We start from the raw sequence: 17,744 nt of genomic DNA on the forward strand, positions 1-17,744 counted from the left end.
TAGGTTATGTAGAATTGAACTGAACTGTGAACTGGACGGTAGAACCGAACATTGGATATGAACCTGGAATCATACCCCTCAGTCAATAAATATTATTATTTTTAACATAAAAAGCAAAAAATAAAATAAAATAAATAATAATAATAGTAATAATCTTTCTTTATTCTCCCCCTTTTCGTGGCCTCTTTCTGTCTCCCAAGAGCCGTACAATTGAACTGGATTATTAAAAAAAAGAAAAACTATTCAATTGGACTGGATTATAATAACAAACCATGCAATTACCGTAGAACTGAACAGGAACCCAAACAGTTTTCTACAGTCCGGTTCCAATTCAGTTCTGGGGTGCAAACGGTCCGGTTGCGGTTCTGGTTCTGTTTTTCCTAGAACCGTTGGGAATGGTTCAGTTCCGATTTCACCCTAGAACCCGACCGAACTGAACCGTGTGAACCCCTAAGAAAGAATATGGTTTTCGTTGTATGGATGCAAAAAAAGAAAAGAAAATGAATTGTAGCATCTAATATATGAATGATCCGGTGGGCCTCATCCGCCTCATCTTAAATGGGTCATGACTTAAAAAGTCACATCGTAGTCTTGATATGTTGAAATGGGCTTCTTTATGGGCCTGATCTAATCGGGTAATTTCCTTTCATTTCAGTCCTGACCTGCCTACTAATAGGCAGGCACTTGACTAGCTTTCAGGCCTGGGCTTAGGCCTACATGCTTATCTAGGAGGTCAGATAGGTATCTGATCTGCTGGTTTTGGACGAGCCTTGGCCCATTTCAGTCAGGGCTATTGATTCCTTAAGATCTGTGGGTAGGGCCCATTTCAGGTTAGATTTGGGATGCATCTACATTGGATCTGATCATTAGTTTCAGGCCTGAGATGTTTAACACTATTAAAATGAGGGGAGATGATCTCTCCAATCAGTAGTTGGCTGGTGGGCCGGTCCTGACATAGTGATTATGTAATGGGCTGAGGGAATGGCTCGTTTCACCCCTCTCCAATGTATGGCAGGGATGTAACGCACGTGAGCCAAACTGGCACGTATTTCGTTCATACCTGCAGGCTGACCATGGATGATCGAGTTTAGTGACATTAGCATGAAGGGCATTTTGGACTTCAGGAGTATTCAGATATGCATTCACGTAGTAATCTGTGCATGGATCGTATTTCAATACCTGCATACAAACGCCGTATATCAAACTCACAGCAGAAATCAATTCAAACAAGATCATCATTGATCATGATCCATTTATTGGCACATGTGGATGGATCGCCTGGTTTAAGGGTCACACCGATCAAGCAATCCTATCCATCAAATTAAAACGGATGGTTAGAGGTTTATAAAAAAAATTGAATGGTCTGGATTCAATATGCAGGTTAGATGGTTACTATCATCTATCATTCTGATTATTTTTTGCACGTTCCATTGACAATCAAATCAGCAGTTTGGACGGTCCGATTGCCAGCACAACTAAGCCATGTGTACAGTGGAAGAATCACCACAATTTAAAAAAAAAGGTGCTGAAGAGCATAGGGCCTATCAACCATGTTCGGCCCATTCCGGACGGTACGACCCAAGAATCTTTAATATCCAAAAAAACAATGGCAGATCCATGATGGACCCCCCAAAAAAATCGATGGCTCAAATCCTAACCGTCCATTGGATCAGCTGTTGATCTTTAGAATCATCCAATCAGTCCATGAAATAAACGTTTGGATGCACAATTGTAATTTGCTAACATCATTTAGGGTCCATTTGGATGGACCTTCAAAAGGGGTGTTTCAAGTCGAGCCTATGTTCGAAGCCAAGCCTCAATTTGATTTTGGGTTTATTAAAAAGCCCACTTGCCAAAGACTCATTTTGCTAAAATTGCAAGGTGAAAACCTTAGGGAATGTTTGGGTGGACTTTCAAATGATACGTTTGAGGCCGAAATGCTGTTTTAAGCGAAACTCCAATTTGTTTTGAAGTTCACTAAAAAGCCCACTTACCAAAAATCAATTTTCATAAAATTGCAGGATGATAAACACAGGGGCTCATTTGGACGCACCATCGAAACATTGTTTTAAACTAAACCCTACTCTGTTTTTGCGTTTGCTAAATAAATTAATTTTCTAAAATTTGAAATTTAGTAATTAACTTAAAATTTAATTTAAACGGTTATTTAAATTTATTATTTTAGTAATTCAATAAAATACATGGTTTGAAACCAAACCCTAGTTTGTTTTTAAATTTGGTAAATAAATTAATTTTCTAAAATTTGGAATTTAGCGATTAACTTAAGATTTAATTTAAATAACTATTTAAATTTATTAGTTTAGTAATTTAATAAAATATACTGTTTTAAACTAAACCCCAGTTTGTTTTTAGATTTGCTAAAAAGCCCACTCTCCGAAAAACCAATCTTATTAAAATTGCTGGCTGAAAACTTTAGGATCTGCTTGGATGCACATTCGAGAGGAGTGTTGAAGTTCCAAATGTCGTTTTAAGTTAAACTCAGATTTGATTTTGGATTTGCAAAAAGCCCACTTGCCAAAAACCAATCTTGCTAAAATTACGGGCTGAAAACCCTCTTATGCTGGGTTAGTCCAAATGGGTCCACTTTTATCATTTGCCCTGTTGAAAATTCAATTGGCTTTTGCATCTAAGCACCTTTAATAAAATTTTAATCAGCCATATATTTACCGTAGCCTTCTTGGGTTTGATGGTAAGATTGGAAGAAAAGCATAGCGGGGCATAGATGTCGTAGATATTGATCGGACCGATCCCGTTGTCCACTTCCTCGCTGGCATTGTCGCATTGCTGGGGCTGGGAACTTGCGTTTGCGTTTGGGCTGAAATTGCAATACTTATGGATATCGTTGATTGCTTCATCTGATATCAGTGCGTGGGTCCAGAAGTAATCATACATGCCGCAATTGTCCGTTGGATCATGGATCACTGCATTGCCGATCTGCAATATACAAGAAATTTAATTATTTAGCATTAATAAAAATCTCAAAACCTTGATGATTTTGATTCATATGAACAAAAGTTGAAAATTTCAACAAGATTTTATTAAAATTTAGCATTTTTCTCTTATAATTTTTATTATTTAAGTGGACGGGAATGCTCTATAAGCTCTTCCTTCTTTGAAGTGAAGAACTAAGGCTAAAAATCAATTAGATCAATTGCTCAGGTCGTCCACACCACAAGGAGTAATGGGACATGACTTACCTATGCCCCTGGCCACAGGAAGTTCTTATGGTGGGAAGCTATGTGGAGCCCACAGAGATGACCTATATGGGTCTACAGAGATGCACGTCACAGATTCACTAGGTCCATCAGTTTCTAATGACCACAATAGCGTAGAAGTCCAAAAATCAGGCAAATTAAAAATTGATGTGGACCACACTATAGAAAATGGTAGGGATTGAAGGCTCACCATTTGAATGTAAAAATCATGGTGGGCTCCAAAAATGTTCCAACGGTGGGCATCTGTGGGCCCCACCATGATGCGGGTCATGTTCACATGATAGGATCTGGATTTACTATTTTTTGCTTTTAAATTAAAATAATTTAATTATAGAAGTAAATGATTGAATTAGGGAAATTTTGATAAGAAATATTTTAATAAGTCATTTTTATATATTAGAATTCCACGTGCATTTGCGTGCGCCATTGACTAAGAAAAGTAGAAAAAGGGGATGTACCAAACATAATAATAATAAATGGTGTTAATGCTCCAAATAGCAAATAAACATTTCAGGAGGCTTTAGAAAGTTTCTAATGGTGGACTGTGGATGTTTGATGTAGAGCGGGTCACCGAAACTTTCATGTCCAAGAAGGACCGGAGAAGGCCCGATCAGAGGCAGAAGTCATCAAGACCATCGGAACCTTAAAACAGACATATTTCGCAAACCGAAATGAGTTAGACGTACCATATATGATTTTGGGTTTGGACGAGCAACTTTAGCCAACCAACTCGGCTATGCCGGGTTGCCCACGCCAAATTTGCCAGATTCCATTATATCGGCGGTCGAATTCCATGTTTAGTTCCGTTTTTATTATAAATAGTAGGTTTTAGTTTGATTTTAACTCTTCATCCATTGGGCTTTAGGAGTTGTATCCAACATAAAAAGTGCTTAGAATAATTAGGAGAATAACGTGCTTACGTCACATAAGACACTTACTATAAAAGTAAATTTACTATTTATAGTAAGTTACGAATTTCTAGGAGTTTTAGTTATAGTTTGCTTTTGATTTTTCTCCAATTGCTTAGTATCCCTATTTAAAGGGTTGTGAACTCATTTAATTCATTAATCAATCAAATTTTGAATTTATTAGAATTTATTTATATTTTATTATTTTTTTCCTCGTGGATTCGAGAAGTCTTTGTGAGGAGTCCAGAGATGCTTCGTGGATTCGAAGTAGTTATCTTGAGGAAGACGGTGATCGACCTTATCACGTTCATCCCTGTGTCAATTGGTATCAAAGCGAGGACTTCCCTTAGGCCGATGACAAATAACAAAGGTATGAACCAAAATCCTATGGACGGTGATCTAGAGATTCGTTATCTTTCGGGAAGAATGGAAGCTTTCCACTAGGAAAGTCAGTTGACCATGCAAGGGCTGCAGGCAACCCTTAACCGTATTACAAATGCGCTAATTTTGCCCCGAGCTCGAAGTAATGTTTAATCGCCCGTGGTCACTTTATGACACAACCCCGATTTCTGTAAACCACAATAAGATGATGGTAAATCACAGGCCACCACTTTGATCATGAGGAAACCGTTATACATGCCAAAGGTAGAAATATAATTATAGCGAGACAACATCTTTCGAACGAGGTGCACTATAAGCCAAAAAATCTGTAATGTAATCATCGATGTTAGGAACAGTGAGAATCTAGTGTCGAAAATAATGGTGGAAAAGCTGCAACTGGAAATAGAAAATCATCTATCTCCATACACGATTGGATGGATCAAGGAGGTCAACAAAATAGAGGTAACCGAACAATGTACTGTCTCGTTTTCAATTGAAAAAAATTATAAGGATCAAGTACCTTGTGACGTAGTCGACATAGAAGTTTGTCATATGTTACTTGGTCGACCATGAAAAAATAATATTAATGCTATTGTTACATATAAAGGTCATGATAACGTATTTAAATTTACTAAAGATGGTAGAAAGTTGGCCTCCTCCCTATGAGAGCAGAGAACCAACCCACGACTTCTAAAGTTGAGGAACAGTCTCTCACAACTGAACAGGCTTTTGTTAAACAATATGAGGAAACAAGAGATATATATGCATTAATTAAAAAGAAAGAATATATGAAGCTAGTGATCACTCCAGGGGATTTGAAACCAGTGTTGCAGGAGTTTAAAGTGATTGTGCTCGATGAACTCCCTAATAAATTGCTTCTCATACGAGATATACAAAACCATATTGATCTTATCACAGAGATAAGTCTGCCTAATTACCCACATTATCAGAATGAATATGAGATCTTGAAGGGAGAAGTGAAGGAACTGATTCATACTAGCCAAGTCAAGAAGAGCATGGGTACATGTATTGTGTACTCAAGAGCCTAATGCCAAGTATAAGAAAATGGCTAAGAAACATCAGCATCAAAAGTTATCTCAGATTCATGAACCAAGTCACTTGAGTAACTTAAGGATGAGTTTTTTTTTTTCCAAGCAGAGGGGTTTGATGTAGAACGTGTCACAGATACATTCCTAACAAGGTTGGACCAAAAGAAGGTAGACCATAAATTGATCATAACTTTTGATCTGGGTATCGTTATGGCGCACCAGACGAAGTATTATGATCCGACGCAGCACGAGAACTCGAGGGCCAATTCTTTTGAAGTGGAGGGGACTGATGTAGAGCGGGTCATAGACACTTTCATGTCCAAGATGTACCAGAGAAGGCTCGATTAGAGGCAGAAGCCATCAAGACTGTCAGAACCTTAAAATAGGCATATCTCGCAAACCGGAATGAGTAACTCGACGTACCATATATGATTTTGGGGTAAGATGAGCAACTTTAGCCAACCAACCCGGCTATGTAGGGTTACTCATGCCAAAATTGCGAGATTCCATCATATCGATGGCCGAATTACATGTTTAGTTCCGTTTTTACTATAAATAGTAAGTTTTAGTTTGATTATAACTCTTCATCCGTTAGACTTTAAGAGTTGTGTCCAACATGAAAAGTTCTTAAAATAATTAGGAGAATAACGTGGTTAAGCCACATAGGACACTATAAAAGTAAATTTACTATTTATAGTAAGTTACGAATTTCTAGGAGTTTTAGTTATAGTTTGCTTCTGATTTCTCTCCTATTGATTCGTATCCCTATTTAAAGGGTTGTGAACTCATTTAATTCATTAATCAATCAAATTTAGAATTTATTTCTATTTTATTGCTTTTTTCCTCGTGGATTTGAGAAGTCTCTGTGAGGAGTCCAGATATCCTTGAGGAAGATGGTGATCGACCTCATCACGTTCATCCCTGCGTCAATGTTTAATCAAAACTGTTTTCCTGTGGGCCGCCTGAGACTTGGATCTATCTCATTTTTGGGCTCATGATCTATAATAAGCTGGAGAAATGGATGAGCAGGGTGGATAAAGCACATAAATCATGCTGGGGTGACAGAGCTGTAATACCAGCTAGCTGTCTGATGTTGGGGTCCAAACTGTGTCCCCTGTGCAGCTGTGCTACTCTTTCTAGTGTGGTGGCTCATGCCTGCCAAAGCCTCTCGTAAGAGTGTCCTGCCTCGCTAAGTTAGGTGAGGCCCACCATGATTCTTGTGAGAAATCCACCTTGGGCATCTGTTTTGCTAAATTATGTTAGGATAGGCTCAAAAATCAGCTAGATCTAAAATTAAAGTTGGCCCTATGGCAAGAAAAAGTGGTTAGGGAAGGACTGACTGATGGAACCTCTGTGAGACTCGTATCTTAGCCTGTACCGTTCCGTAGGCTTCTGCTGTCCTCTCGGTCGAATTTCGGTGACTTGCGATCTGTTATCAGCATTTGCCCGTGATTTTGAATTGTGTCCCGTATATCTGAGTCAGCTCGACTCGAGACTTATATCCTTGCGACCGGGCAGTTGCCATGGTTCCGATGCCGCATCTCACGTGCTGAGGCGATACCCGAGCCAGGAGATGTGGGCCCGCGTTTAGTTCAAGGATAACACCGCGCATTGCAAAACCCAAGAGAATGTCCCATCAATCACATCAATCAATCAAGTACCATATCACATTATGTCAAGTACCAACACCCATCCCTCTCTCACCTAAAGTCAACTCTCTCTCACAACCAAGTACACATCGATCACCCATCACCCATCTCTCACCCATCACACCCCATCACTCACCCATCCCTCTCTCTCTTACAACTTCTCTTTCTCATTCTCCTAAGTAACTTAAACACCCAACGTCCAAGCATGAGAGCTCCATGAGAGGAGCTTTAGTGCGGCCCACTTCCTACCCTCTCATCTCCCATCTTAACCCTCCATTTTTCATCATCTTCCATCAAGATTGAAGCCAAGAAGTTCGACGTTCCACCGGACCAAGAAGGAGGCCAATAGATGGGTGATCCACTATTGATTTTTCTATTAGAAGGCCTACTTGTGATGGGACCCATTTTTGATGTATGCATTGTAATCATGGAGGGCCCATAGTGGCGGGGTCCCTCCATCACCATCCGATCTTCCTCTCTCTCTCTCTCTCTTCCTTGTGTAATGGCCCACTTGATGCATGTGTTGCATCCACATCGTCCAGGCAATTTGACGGTGCTGGATGCACCTTGCTGGATGAGTACCATCCGCACCATCCAGACAGTTTGACGGTGCTGGACATGGTTGAACGGTGCTGATTTACATGGCTAATGTTTGAGTGGTGCTGAACATGGGATGTGGCACCACCCCATGATGTATGGTTTATATTCACACTGTCCATATCATGGTGGACCTCACTATGAAGTACGTGTAGATCCTCACCGTCCATTGCTTGGATGGTGGGCCACACCAATGTATGTATTTTATCCAGCGGTCCATCTATCTGGACGCTGGTTGATTTTTAAAATAATAATAATAATAAAATATAATATAATATATTATATTATATTATATATGCATATAATATATGTAGGTGGTGGGCCCCATGTGGGACCCACCTGTTGAGACTAAATGGAGCAGATTCGACTATCTGATGGGCCATGTACGTGGACCCCACCCTGATGATTCGTGTTTTAGATCCACACCGCCCAGAGATGGTGTCCACCGTGATGTATGTCTTGTCCACGCTACCAGTAGCTGTGGACCCCACGTGTATCTGTGTTGCACCCACACTGCCAGCAGCTATGGGGCATACCTGATATATATGTTCTATCTCACCGTCCATTCCACCTTGTTGTATGTGCCTTATTTGCACCGTCCAAGGACGGTGCTGATTTGCTGGACCATGTTTGGGTGGTGCCGTGGATCGCACCATGTGGTATTTATTTCATCCACACCGTCCACAATGCTTGGACGATGCTGTACAGTGTTTGGGCGGTACTGCGGACCCACCTTGATTGGATGTATTTTAATTCACACCACCTATCTGGACGGTGTGCTGTGTGGCGTGCACCATGATGTATGTATATCCACATCGTCCATTGCTGTATGTGGGCCCCACCATGTGTATCTGGGTCATCCAAACCGTCCAGATCATGAAGCCTACCTTGATGGATGTGTTTCATTCCATGTCGTCCATCCCCGGGACGTGTGACCCACCTAATGCATGCATTTTATTTCCACGCTATCCATTATGATTGTATTTGGCCCTGTGATGAGGCCCATTAGTGCGGCCCGTGGATGCGGTCCACTTGATGCATATGAGGCCTAATGGTGCAGCCCATTGATGCGGCCCACTCTTGTATATGAGGCCCATTAGTGCGGCCCATTGATGCGGCCCACTCATTGTATATGAGGCTGATATTTGTGGCCTAATGTGATGTATATATGGCCCATGTTCGAGGCCCAATATGATGTATACCCGACCCATATGATGGGGCCCACCTGCTTAAATCTGAGGCCCATGGGCAAGGCCCATTGTGGTGTATTCGAGGCCCATGGGCGAGGCCCATTGGGATGTATTCGTGGCTTATGGGCAAGGCCCATTGTGACATGTATTAGGCCCATTGGCATGGCCCATTTGATGCATATGAGACCCATGCGTAAGGCCCACATATTATGTATTTGAGGCCCATGTATAGGGACCTCCTGTTGTGTCTATGAGGCTCATTAATGCGGTCTACTTGATGTATATGAGGCCCATGTGTAGGGCCCACCTGTGATATATATTAGGCCCACGTGTAGGGCTCACCCATTGTGTATTAAGGCCCATGGGTTGTGGCCCATGGTGATGTATTTCCGACCCAGATGGCAAGGCCCGATGTTATGTATGAGAGGCTCATGGGTTGTGGCCCATTGTGATGTATTTTTGGCCCAGATGGCAAGGCCTGATGTTATGTATGAGAGGCCCATGGCAAGGCCCATTGTGATGTATTTCTGGCCCATTTGGTAGGGCCCATTATGATGTATTTTCAGTCCATATGTGTGGCCCATTGAGTTGTATATGTGGCTCAGGATTGAGGCCCAGTGTGATGTATGTGAGGCCCAGATGGTGAGGCTCGATGTGATGTGTGAGAGGCCCATGCAATGCTGCCCACTTGATGTGTATATGACCCTTATGTGAGGCCACGAGCCCACTATATGTTTAGCCCCGTGTGGGCTACTCCTTAGGAGCAATGTTAGTTAAATGTCTACATTGATGGGCAATGATGGTTGGAGTTCACATTGTGACCTTCCCTTAGGCCTTATTAGGCTAATTCTCACCGAGTCCGATTATCGAGGTCGATTCCCATTCCGATTGTCGAGGCTGATTATCGAGGTCGATTCTAATTGTTGATACAGATTTCAATTGTCGAGGCCGATTCTGATTCCAATTGTTGATACAGATTTCGATTGTCGAGGCCGATTATCGAGGTCGATTTTGATTATCGAGGCCAATTCTAATTGTCGAGGTCGATTTTGATTATCGAGGCCAATTCCAATTATCGAGGCCGATTATTGAGGCTGATTGTTGAGGCCGATTGTTGAGGCCGATTCCGATTATGATTATCGAGGTTGATTCCAATTGTCGAGGCCGATTCCGATTGTCGAGGCCGATTCCAATTGTCGATACAGATTCCAATTGTCGAGGTCGATTATCGAGGTCGATTCCGATTATCGAGGCCGATTCCTATTTTTGAGGCCGATTTCGATTCCGATTGTCGAGGTCAATTTCGATTGTCGAGGCCAATTCTAATTATCGAGGCCGATTCCGATTATCGAGGCCGATTGTTGAGGCCGATTCTGATTCCGATTGTCAAGGCCGATTATCGAGGCCGATTTCGATTGTCGAGGCTGATTCTGATTGTTGAAGCCGATTGTATAGGCCGATTGTCGATGTTAATTATCGAGGCTGATTTTGATTGTCGAGGCCGGATATCGAGGTTGATTGACAAGGTCCAATGTGATATATATGCGGCCTATATTTGAGGCCCATTGTGATGTGCATTCGACCCGTGTTTGAGGCCCAATGTGATGTATATGTGGCCCGTATTTGAGGCCCGTTGTGATGTGTATTCAGCCCATGTTTAAGGCTCAATGTGATGTATATGAGGCTTATGTGATGAGGCCCATTGTGATGCATTTGAGGGCCAGACGTTGGAGCCCATTGTGATGTATGTTAGGCCCATGTGAAAGACCCATCATGATGTGTATTAAGCTCTTGAGTGAGGCCGATGGTGTTGTATATTTGACCCTTGTGTGAGGCTATGGGTCCACTATATGTTAGGCTCTATGTGGGCCATTCCTTGGGGGCAATGTTGGTTAAATGTCCACATTGTCAAGGTCGATTATCGGTGTTAGTTATCGATACCGATTATGAGTATATCATCTGATACCAATTATGAGTATGTGACAGCATAACATCATGATACATGCCCATAAGCATCATTTGCATGTTTGTTATGAGATGTGATTGACCATTGTATATGTCATTGGGCATGTTGATATGAGACTCCCTAATAGGCGGAGGTTATCTCACATGAGCGCACAGTATGCGTAGGATTGATGCATGACTGGATTGTATGACTGATGCATTGTGTGTTGTGATTACTGTACGCCCTAACGACATCAGGGCCATAGCCTCCACAGGCATATCATGGATGGCCAAATGGGACACTGAAAATCTGTTATTAGCATTGGGTTATCATAAATGACCCTGGGTAAAAATTTCTAAACCCTATTGGTACCAGAGGACGCCCCAACGTCGAGACCGAGTGAATGTATATGAGCGCATGAGGGCCGTATAACAATAGGACATGTCTCCCACTGTGTCGTGGTCGGTTGGGAGGGGGTGTGACCTTACCCACCTGAGTGAGGAGGCAATATCTAGGTTGAGTCTGACCAGCTTGAGGAATGAGTCCGCTATCGACAAGTCGGGCCCGATATTGGTAGACGGATAGTGAAGTCTCTTTCACTTACCCAGTTGTGCGCTCGGATAGGGACGGTAAGCTGGTGTAGAGTGTAATAGACTCTGGTAATGATCCCAGAGATAAAAAGTACTGATATGTAGACTTATTGAGTAGGAGTTGCATTTCATTCATTCACTATCCACTTGGGCTAGTGGTGTGCAACTATTTGTTACGTGTACCTTCACAATGGCCAGGATTTCGGTAGGGGCGCGCGACTAACCCAAGATCAGGAGTTTACCATATTGAGTCTGACTATCCAGATTAGGTATGAGACTGGTTTGGATAAAAGTCCCTTGTATGGACCCCATAGCCTGCGATACTACTTACTATCATCTCGACTTCACAGTCCAGCATGGTCATTCCATTCGCACCGCATATTGCATTACATCCGTGGCATATGGTATTTTGGGTGACTATGTTTTTGCATTTATAGGGTCTAGATACGGCTGATGGTATTTGTGAACTCATAAGGAATTGTATATTACATTGCATCATCGGCATCTGATATTTGGCTCTTTATGACTCCTCATTTGCATAGTTGATTTGTATTGCGTACTCTGATATTGTTTGACTCATAGACTTGTCAGTATTTTCGCTTACTCTGATATCGTATGATTCATAATCTTACTAGTATTTTTGTTGAGGGTCAAATATTGCATATCAGACCCATTTATTGTATGGATTTACAAGCATGACACCGTTTAATAGCCTAATTTAATTGTATTTGTGATGCAGGGCGTCTTCATGAGCTTGGACTGGGAAAGGACACTAAAAAGCATGGATTTACCGATCTGATGACACTAAAGCATGGGACGGACCTTAGGAGACCAAGATCGATAGATTTGCACGCCAGGGATCCAAGAAAATCGAGGAATTGAAGCTCAAATGGCCTGAAAAGTGTCCAGAATGCAAGATCATAGGGTTCTCACCATCCGATCAGTTCGAAACTCCATATATGGCCTGAGGACCATAAAGTAACCGTACACGTAAAATTTCAACTCCTGGATCACTGTGGAAGTGGCCCAACGGACAAATCAGCCCCTTTAATCATTATGTGGGCCCCGCCTGATATCTGGATATACCCCAATTTTGGTCTCAACGCCTTAAACTGCGTGTCAAAACAGATGGATGGAGCAGATTTCTTACAAACATCACGATGGACCCCACAGGGCCAGTGCGTGTACACCATGTACACGGCACTGGCCGTGCACCGAACCACGCTACGCGGGTCAGCAGCGCTGACCCGCATCTCCTCTTCAAATACGGCGGTGGCCGTTTCACGCGGCGAGACGGACGGACCGTTTTGCGGATGGTAGTGGGCCCCACAGCGTACATTTTCGGATGATCCAAGCCAGCCATCTTGTAGAGGGCCATGATTTCTTCAAACCCATGCTAAAATTTTGGACCCATGCAAGCACACGTGCACGATACAGAGGCCATAAGTGGACTGCCCTGCAACGTTCAAATTGATGTTTGGAAGATTTCTTCTCTGATTCCGCGTCAATGGATGTTCAAAACTACCCATTCTTGACCGAAATTTCATCCTGAATCCAATGGACGGGGTGGATTTCTTCAAAAACACCTCTGTGGGGCCCACCGAACACGTCAGCGCCTTTGCGTACGCCTTACGCGCGTCCGGGAAATCCAGAGATTCGGGGGAGTTGTGGGCCACGATCATCAATCTTCTCGATGATCTGAACCGTCTAAATGATAGAGAGGGAAGATGCATCCACTTCCACGCTGGCAGAATTGATCAGAAAGTGAACAGCGGGCCGCACGAAGTCTCTGATCACTGTCTGCGTAAGCTGACCCGCGCTTCTTTTGCCGATTCCTTGCTGTGAAAGGAGTCTCCTCACGCACCGACTCCAGCCGGGACTCCCTTCCACCGGCCTTGCTGCTATTAAAGGAAGAAAAGGAAGGAAGAAAAAGGGAAAAAGAAAAAGAAAACAAGAGGACGGGAAGAAAAAAAGTGAGTAGGAGAAGTTTGGGAACGTGGAATTTGGCAAGAGTGTGGCTGCTGTGCGTGCTGGAACGGCTGGAGCAATTGTTGCTGCTGTGTACGGTCAGGGAGAAAGACGGCAGGAGTGGACGAGCTAGGGAGAGAGAAAGAGGAGCAGAAGTTTAGTGGCTTGGGTTTGGGTTTTGAACGTGAGGAAGAAAAGGAAGAAGAAAAGTGGCTGAGTTGGTACTGTGCTATGTTTATTTTCTTTCATTTTAATTTGTTTAAGAGATTCATCCACATCATGCCAATGTGTGGCTGAACCTCTTAGCTAGGGCTAAGAGGTGAAGCTTGTGGTCTGATGGGAGAAACTTTGCTGGTGCCTATTGTTTAGATGGACTGATATTGATTTTTGTTCAAATTAAAAAGAGTACTTTCAGTTATTTTTAAGGGTTTGTTGTGACTGAAATTACAATGGATCTGCGATGATTTTGAGTATTTCTTTCTTCTTTTTGATGCTCATGACGTCAGGAGACCCTGTTGTTCACCATAGTCCCCTGGGCATGGTAGGATGATAGTACCCTTCCTGATCTTCATACATTGTTGAATGGTTGGTAATTAGTTTAATCTTGTTGTTTACTTTGTCTCCTGGGCATGGTTAGATGATGGAATCCATTCTAATTCATACACCTTTCATCTCTTGAAACCTATATCAATGGCAGTTCAGTAAATTTCCATAATTTGGGATCCTGGCATACGATCTCCCTGATCTCTACAAGTGGATCCTCTGAATCCCTAGTTCCCTTCCTTTGAATTACTTAAGTTTTAGATAATTATTCCACAAATTATTCCCTAAGTTTTATTTGATTTAGATCGCATCTTAGTCTAGTTCTAGTTCTGCTTGATTTCAGATAACGTACAGGTATCAGTCCCTGTGGATTCGACCTCGGTCTTACCGAGTTTATTACTACATCACAACCCTATACTTGGGGAGTGAACAAGTTTTTGGCGCCGTTGCCGGGGACTGACGGTTACGATTTTCTGAAATTAATTGGTTTTAGAATTAGTTTAAGATTAGGATTTTACTAACCTTAGTTTTATTTATTTATTTCTATTTGAGTTCAAAATTAACTTGTTTCCTATTTTATAGGATCTGGACATAAGTTTCTCAATTGGTAATTCCTTCCTAATCTCTCTACTTTTTCATATTTTTAGAATTAGGGTTTAAATTTTAGAAATTTTCTAATTCTAGCACTTTTAGAATCTAATTTATTTTCCTAATTTGTTTTAGAATATTTTTTAGGAACTAACCTTCTTATTTTGTAGGCCTTTAAGATAGAAATTTCTAATTTGGTAAGCTCTTTCCCTACTCCCTATCTTTCAGTTCTCTTTTAATAATCTACTCTCTAGTTTAGATCTTTCCTAATTTACTTTAGAAATTTCCACTTTCTTTTAAGAATTCCTTCTTTTAGAAATTAATTTACTGTTATTTTTCTTCTCTTTTTAGGAATCTAACTTATTTTTGTTTTATTTTGCAGGTTTTTAACTTAGGACTCCAATTTGGTAATTTCTTTCCAACTCTCTCTTTCTTTCTAGATTTTCTTTTCCTTTCTTAGGATTAGGTTCTTAATCGAGGGCTGCGAGTGTTTTTCATGCCCAAGTGGGCCCGTGACGACACTCGACGTCTCTTGATGAAGGAGGATTGGTTGAGGGGTTGACTATCCATCGCAGACTAGACACCACTCGAAATCCCCGGAGTTAATTGAAGTTATGGTGAAGACCAACCTCCTCTACTCCCACCCGGGGTGGAGGATACCCAAGATGAGAATGAGGTGCAACAGCACCCCGCCTCGTACTTTACGAGATTTTCTACAACCGGCGGGAGTGAGTACGCCCTCATGCATGATTTTTCCCGAAAACACAGGACAAATGGACATCAAGCTAGAAGTTATCCAACTCCTTCCCAAATTCCATGGACTTGAATCTGAAAGTCCATATTTACATTGAAAGAGTTCGATGAGATAATAGCTACATTATGTTTTCCTAATGTATCCGAGGATACAATTAGGTGAAACTCTTTCCTTTTTCCTTAAAAGAGAAAGCTAAGACGTGGTTACATTCATCGCGTCCTAGATCCATCGGCACATGGAACGATATGCAGAGGGAATTCATAAAATTTTCCCACATCATAAAACGATTACCCTCGAAAAGCGATCATGAACTTTGCCCAAAAAGGAAGATGAAACATTCTTTCAATGTTGGGAAAGGTTCAAAGATTTGGTCCGTTCATGCCCACAACACGGATTTGAAACGTGGCGCATTACAAATTTTTTCTATGATGGACCGACATCTTCCATGCGCCAAATGGTCGAGACAATGTGTAATGGAGAGTTCATTAATAAAGATATCGACGAGGTATGGGACTACCTCGATAGTTTGGCTGAAAAGACACAATCTTGGGACTATTACCCAAAGTCGAACACCACGTCTAGGCCAACTCAATTAAAGGAGAAGGGTGGATTATATCTCTTGAAAGAAGAGGATGATCTCAAGTGTAAAGTGACTACGCTCATAAGGAAAGTTGAGGCCATGGAAGGAAAGAAGGATAAGGTCAATGAAATTGTTTGCGGCATCTGTGATTGCCATTCACACAACTGAAAACTGTCCTACAATACCGCCTTTCGAGGAGTGTTGAATGAACAAGCCAATGCCGTAAATAACTATCAAAGACCTTTCACTGGACCTAACTCCAACACATACAATCCTGGGAAAAATCATCCAAACTTTAGTTGGAGGAATGGACAAACGGCGACTCCTCCAGGTTTCTTCAATCAAAATCCAAATCAAGTGAAACCTCAAGAGGAACCGGTTCAAAATCCCATACAAGAGCTGGCTCAGGCAATGCGGGGAATCACAGATTTCATGCAAAAAATAGATTCTCGTATGACGGTTATAGAAAAGGGGATGCTTCCTGCACAACCTCTCCCCAATCCTAAACCGCAGTACGAGAATAATGATCCCAGCTCTTCAAATCAGATGGGACATGCTAAATCCATCACCACTCTTAGGAGTGGGAAGATCATTGATAAAACTCTTCCGGTTAGGCCCGAAAAGCCTCAAGAACCAAAAGAGGACAACAATGATGGATCCAGTGATGTCCCACAAAAAGTGGAACCGGAACTTTTAGAGAAGCCAATTGCTCCATTCCCCCAACGGTTGGTTTCACCAAAACCTCTCTCTAACTCTCAGGATATCCTAGAGGTGTTGAAACAGGTGAAAGTCAACATTCCTCTACTTGATGTCGTTAAACAGATACCTTCATATGCCAAATTCCTAAAAGACTTATGCACGACCAAGCGACGGAAAATTATTCAAAAGAAAATCTTCTTGACTGAGAAAGTGAGTGCCATCCTGAAGCAAGACGTGCCACAGAAATTCAAGGATCCCGGTAGCCCAACCATATCATGTGTAATCGGGAACCATCGAATTGATCACGCACTTCTTGACTTAGGAGCGAGCGTCAATCTGATTCCCTACTCGGTATACAAACAGTTAGGTTTGGGTGAATTAAAACCCACCCTAACCACACTACAACTTGCTGATCGCTCTGTTCGTGTACCAAGAGGGATAATTGAGGATGTGTTGGTCCAAGTTGATAGATTTTACTACCCTGTAGACTTTATCATTCTGGACACCGAACCCATCAATAACATGAGCACTCAGATTCCCGTCATTCTTGGTCGCCCATTCCTTGCCACGTCAAATGCAATTATCAATTGTAGGAATGGTATCATAACTATGTCTTTTGGAAATTTGACATTGGAGTCAAACATTTTTTTCAATAACGGCAGCAACTCAGAGGATGATGACGATTTCCACGACATTAACATGATTGACTCTTTCGTGGAAGATACGACACCTCTGACCTTATCCTCCGACCATCTAGAGACGTGCCTGGCCCACTCCCATGATTTTGATGATGACATGATTAGGGAGACGTGCGCCTTGCTTGATACTACACCGGTACTTGAAGTTAACCGATGGAGGCCACAATTTGAAGAATTGCCACAAACCGATGTAGTGCCTCTACCGTCTAACCTCAAGCCGCCGAAGCTTGACCTAAAACCTTTGCCCTCTGATTTGAAATATGCCTATTTAGGTCAAGATGAGACATACCCGGTGGTGATCTCTGCCCACCTGGAGAAAGAACAGGAGAGTATGCTCATATCTACTCTCATTGAACATAAAGGAGCCCT

General features: G+C 42.1%; 1 protein-coding gene and 1 non-coding gene across 2 annotated transcripts in view; both read right to left on the minus strand.

Moving 5' to 3' along the window:
* The window catches only part of LOC131225846 (serine carboxypeptidase II-3-like), a 34,781-nt gene that overhangs the window by 1,437 nt on the left and 15,600 nt on the right, over positions 1-17,744 (minus strand). The window contains exons 4-5 of the mRNA XM_058221442.1: positions 2,689-2,955; positions 1,061-1,179 (exon numbers count right to left, since the gene is read on the minus strand). Coding sequence (XP_058077425.1) covers positions 1,061-1,179; positions 2,689-2,955 — 386 coding nt within the window. The remainder of the gene's footprint in view (positions 1-1,060; positions 1,180-2,688; positions 2,956-17,744) is intronic.
* On the minus strand, positions 15,688-15,794 carry LOC131226480 (small nucleolar RNA R71). Its single transcript, XR_009161861.1, has one exon. It is a non-coding gene; the product is annotated as a small nucleolar RNA R71 (small nucleolar RNA).

This window comes from Magnolia sinica, chromosome 14 (genome assembly GCF_029962835.1).
Source record: "Magnolia sinica isolate HGM2019 chromosome 14, MsV1, whole genome shotgun sequence".
Taxonomy (NCBI): Eukaryota; Viridiplantae; Streptophyta; class Magnoliopsida; order Magnoliales; family Magnoliaceae; genus Magnolia; species Magnolia sinica.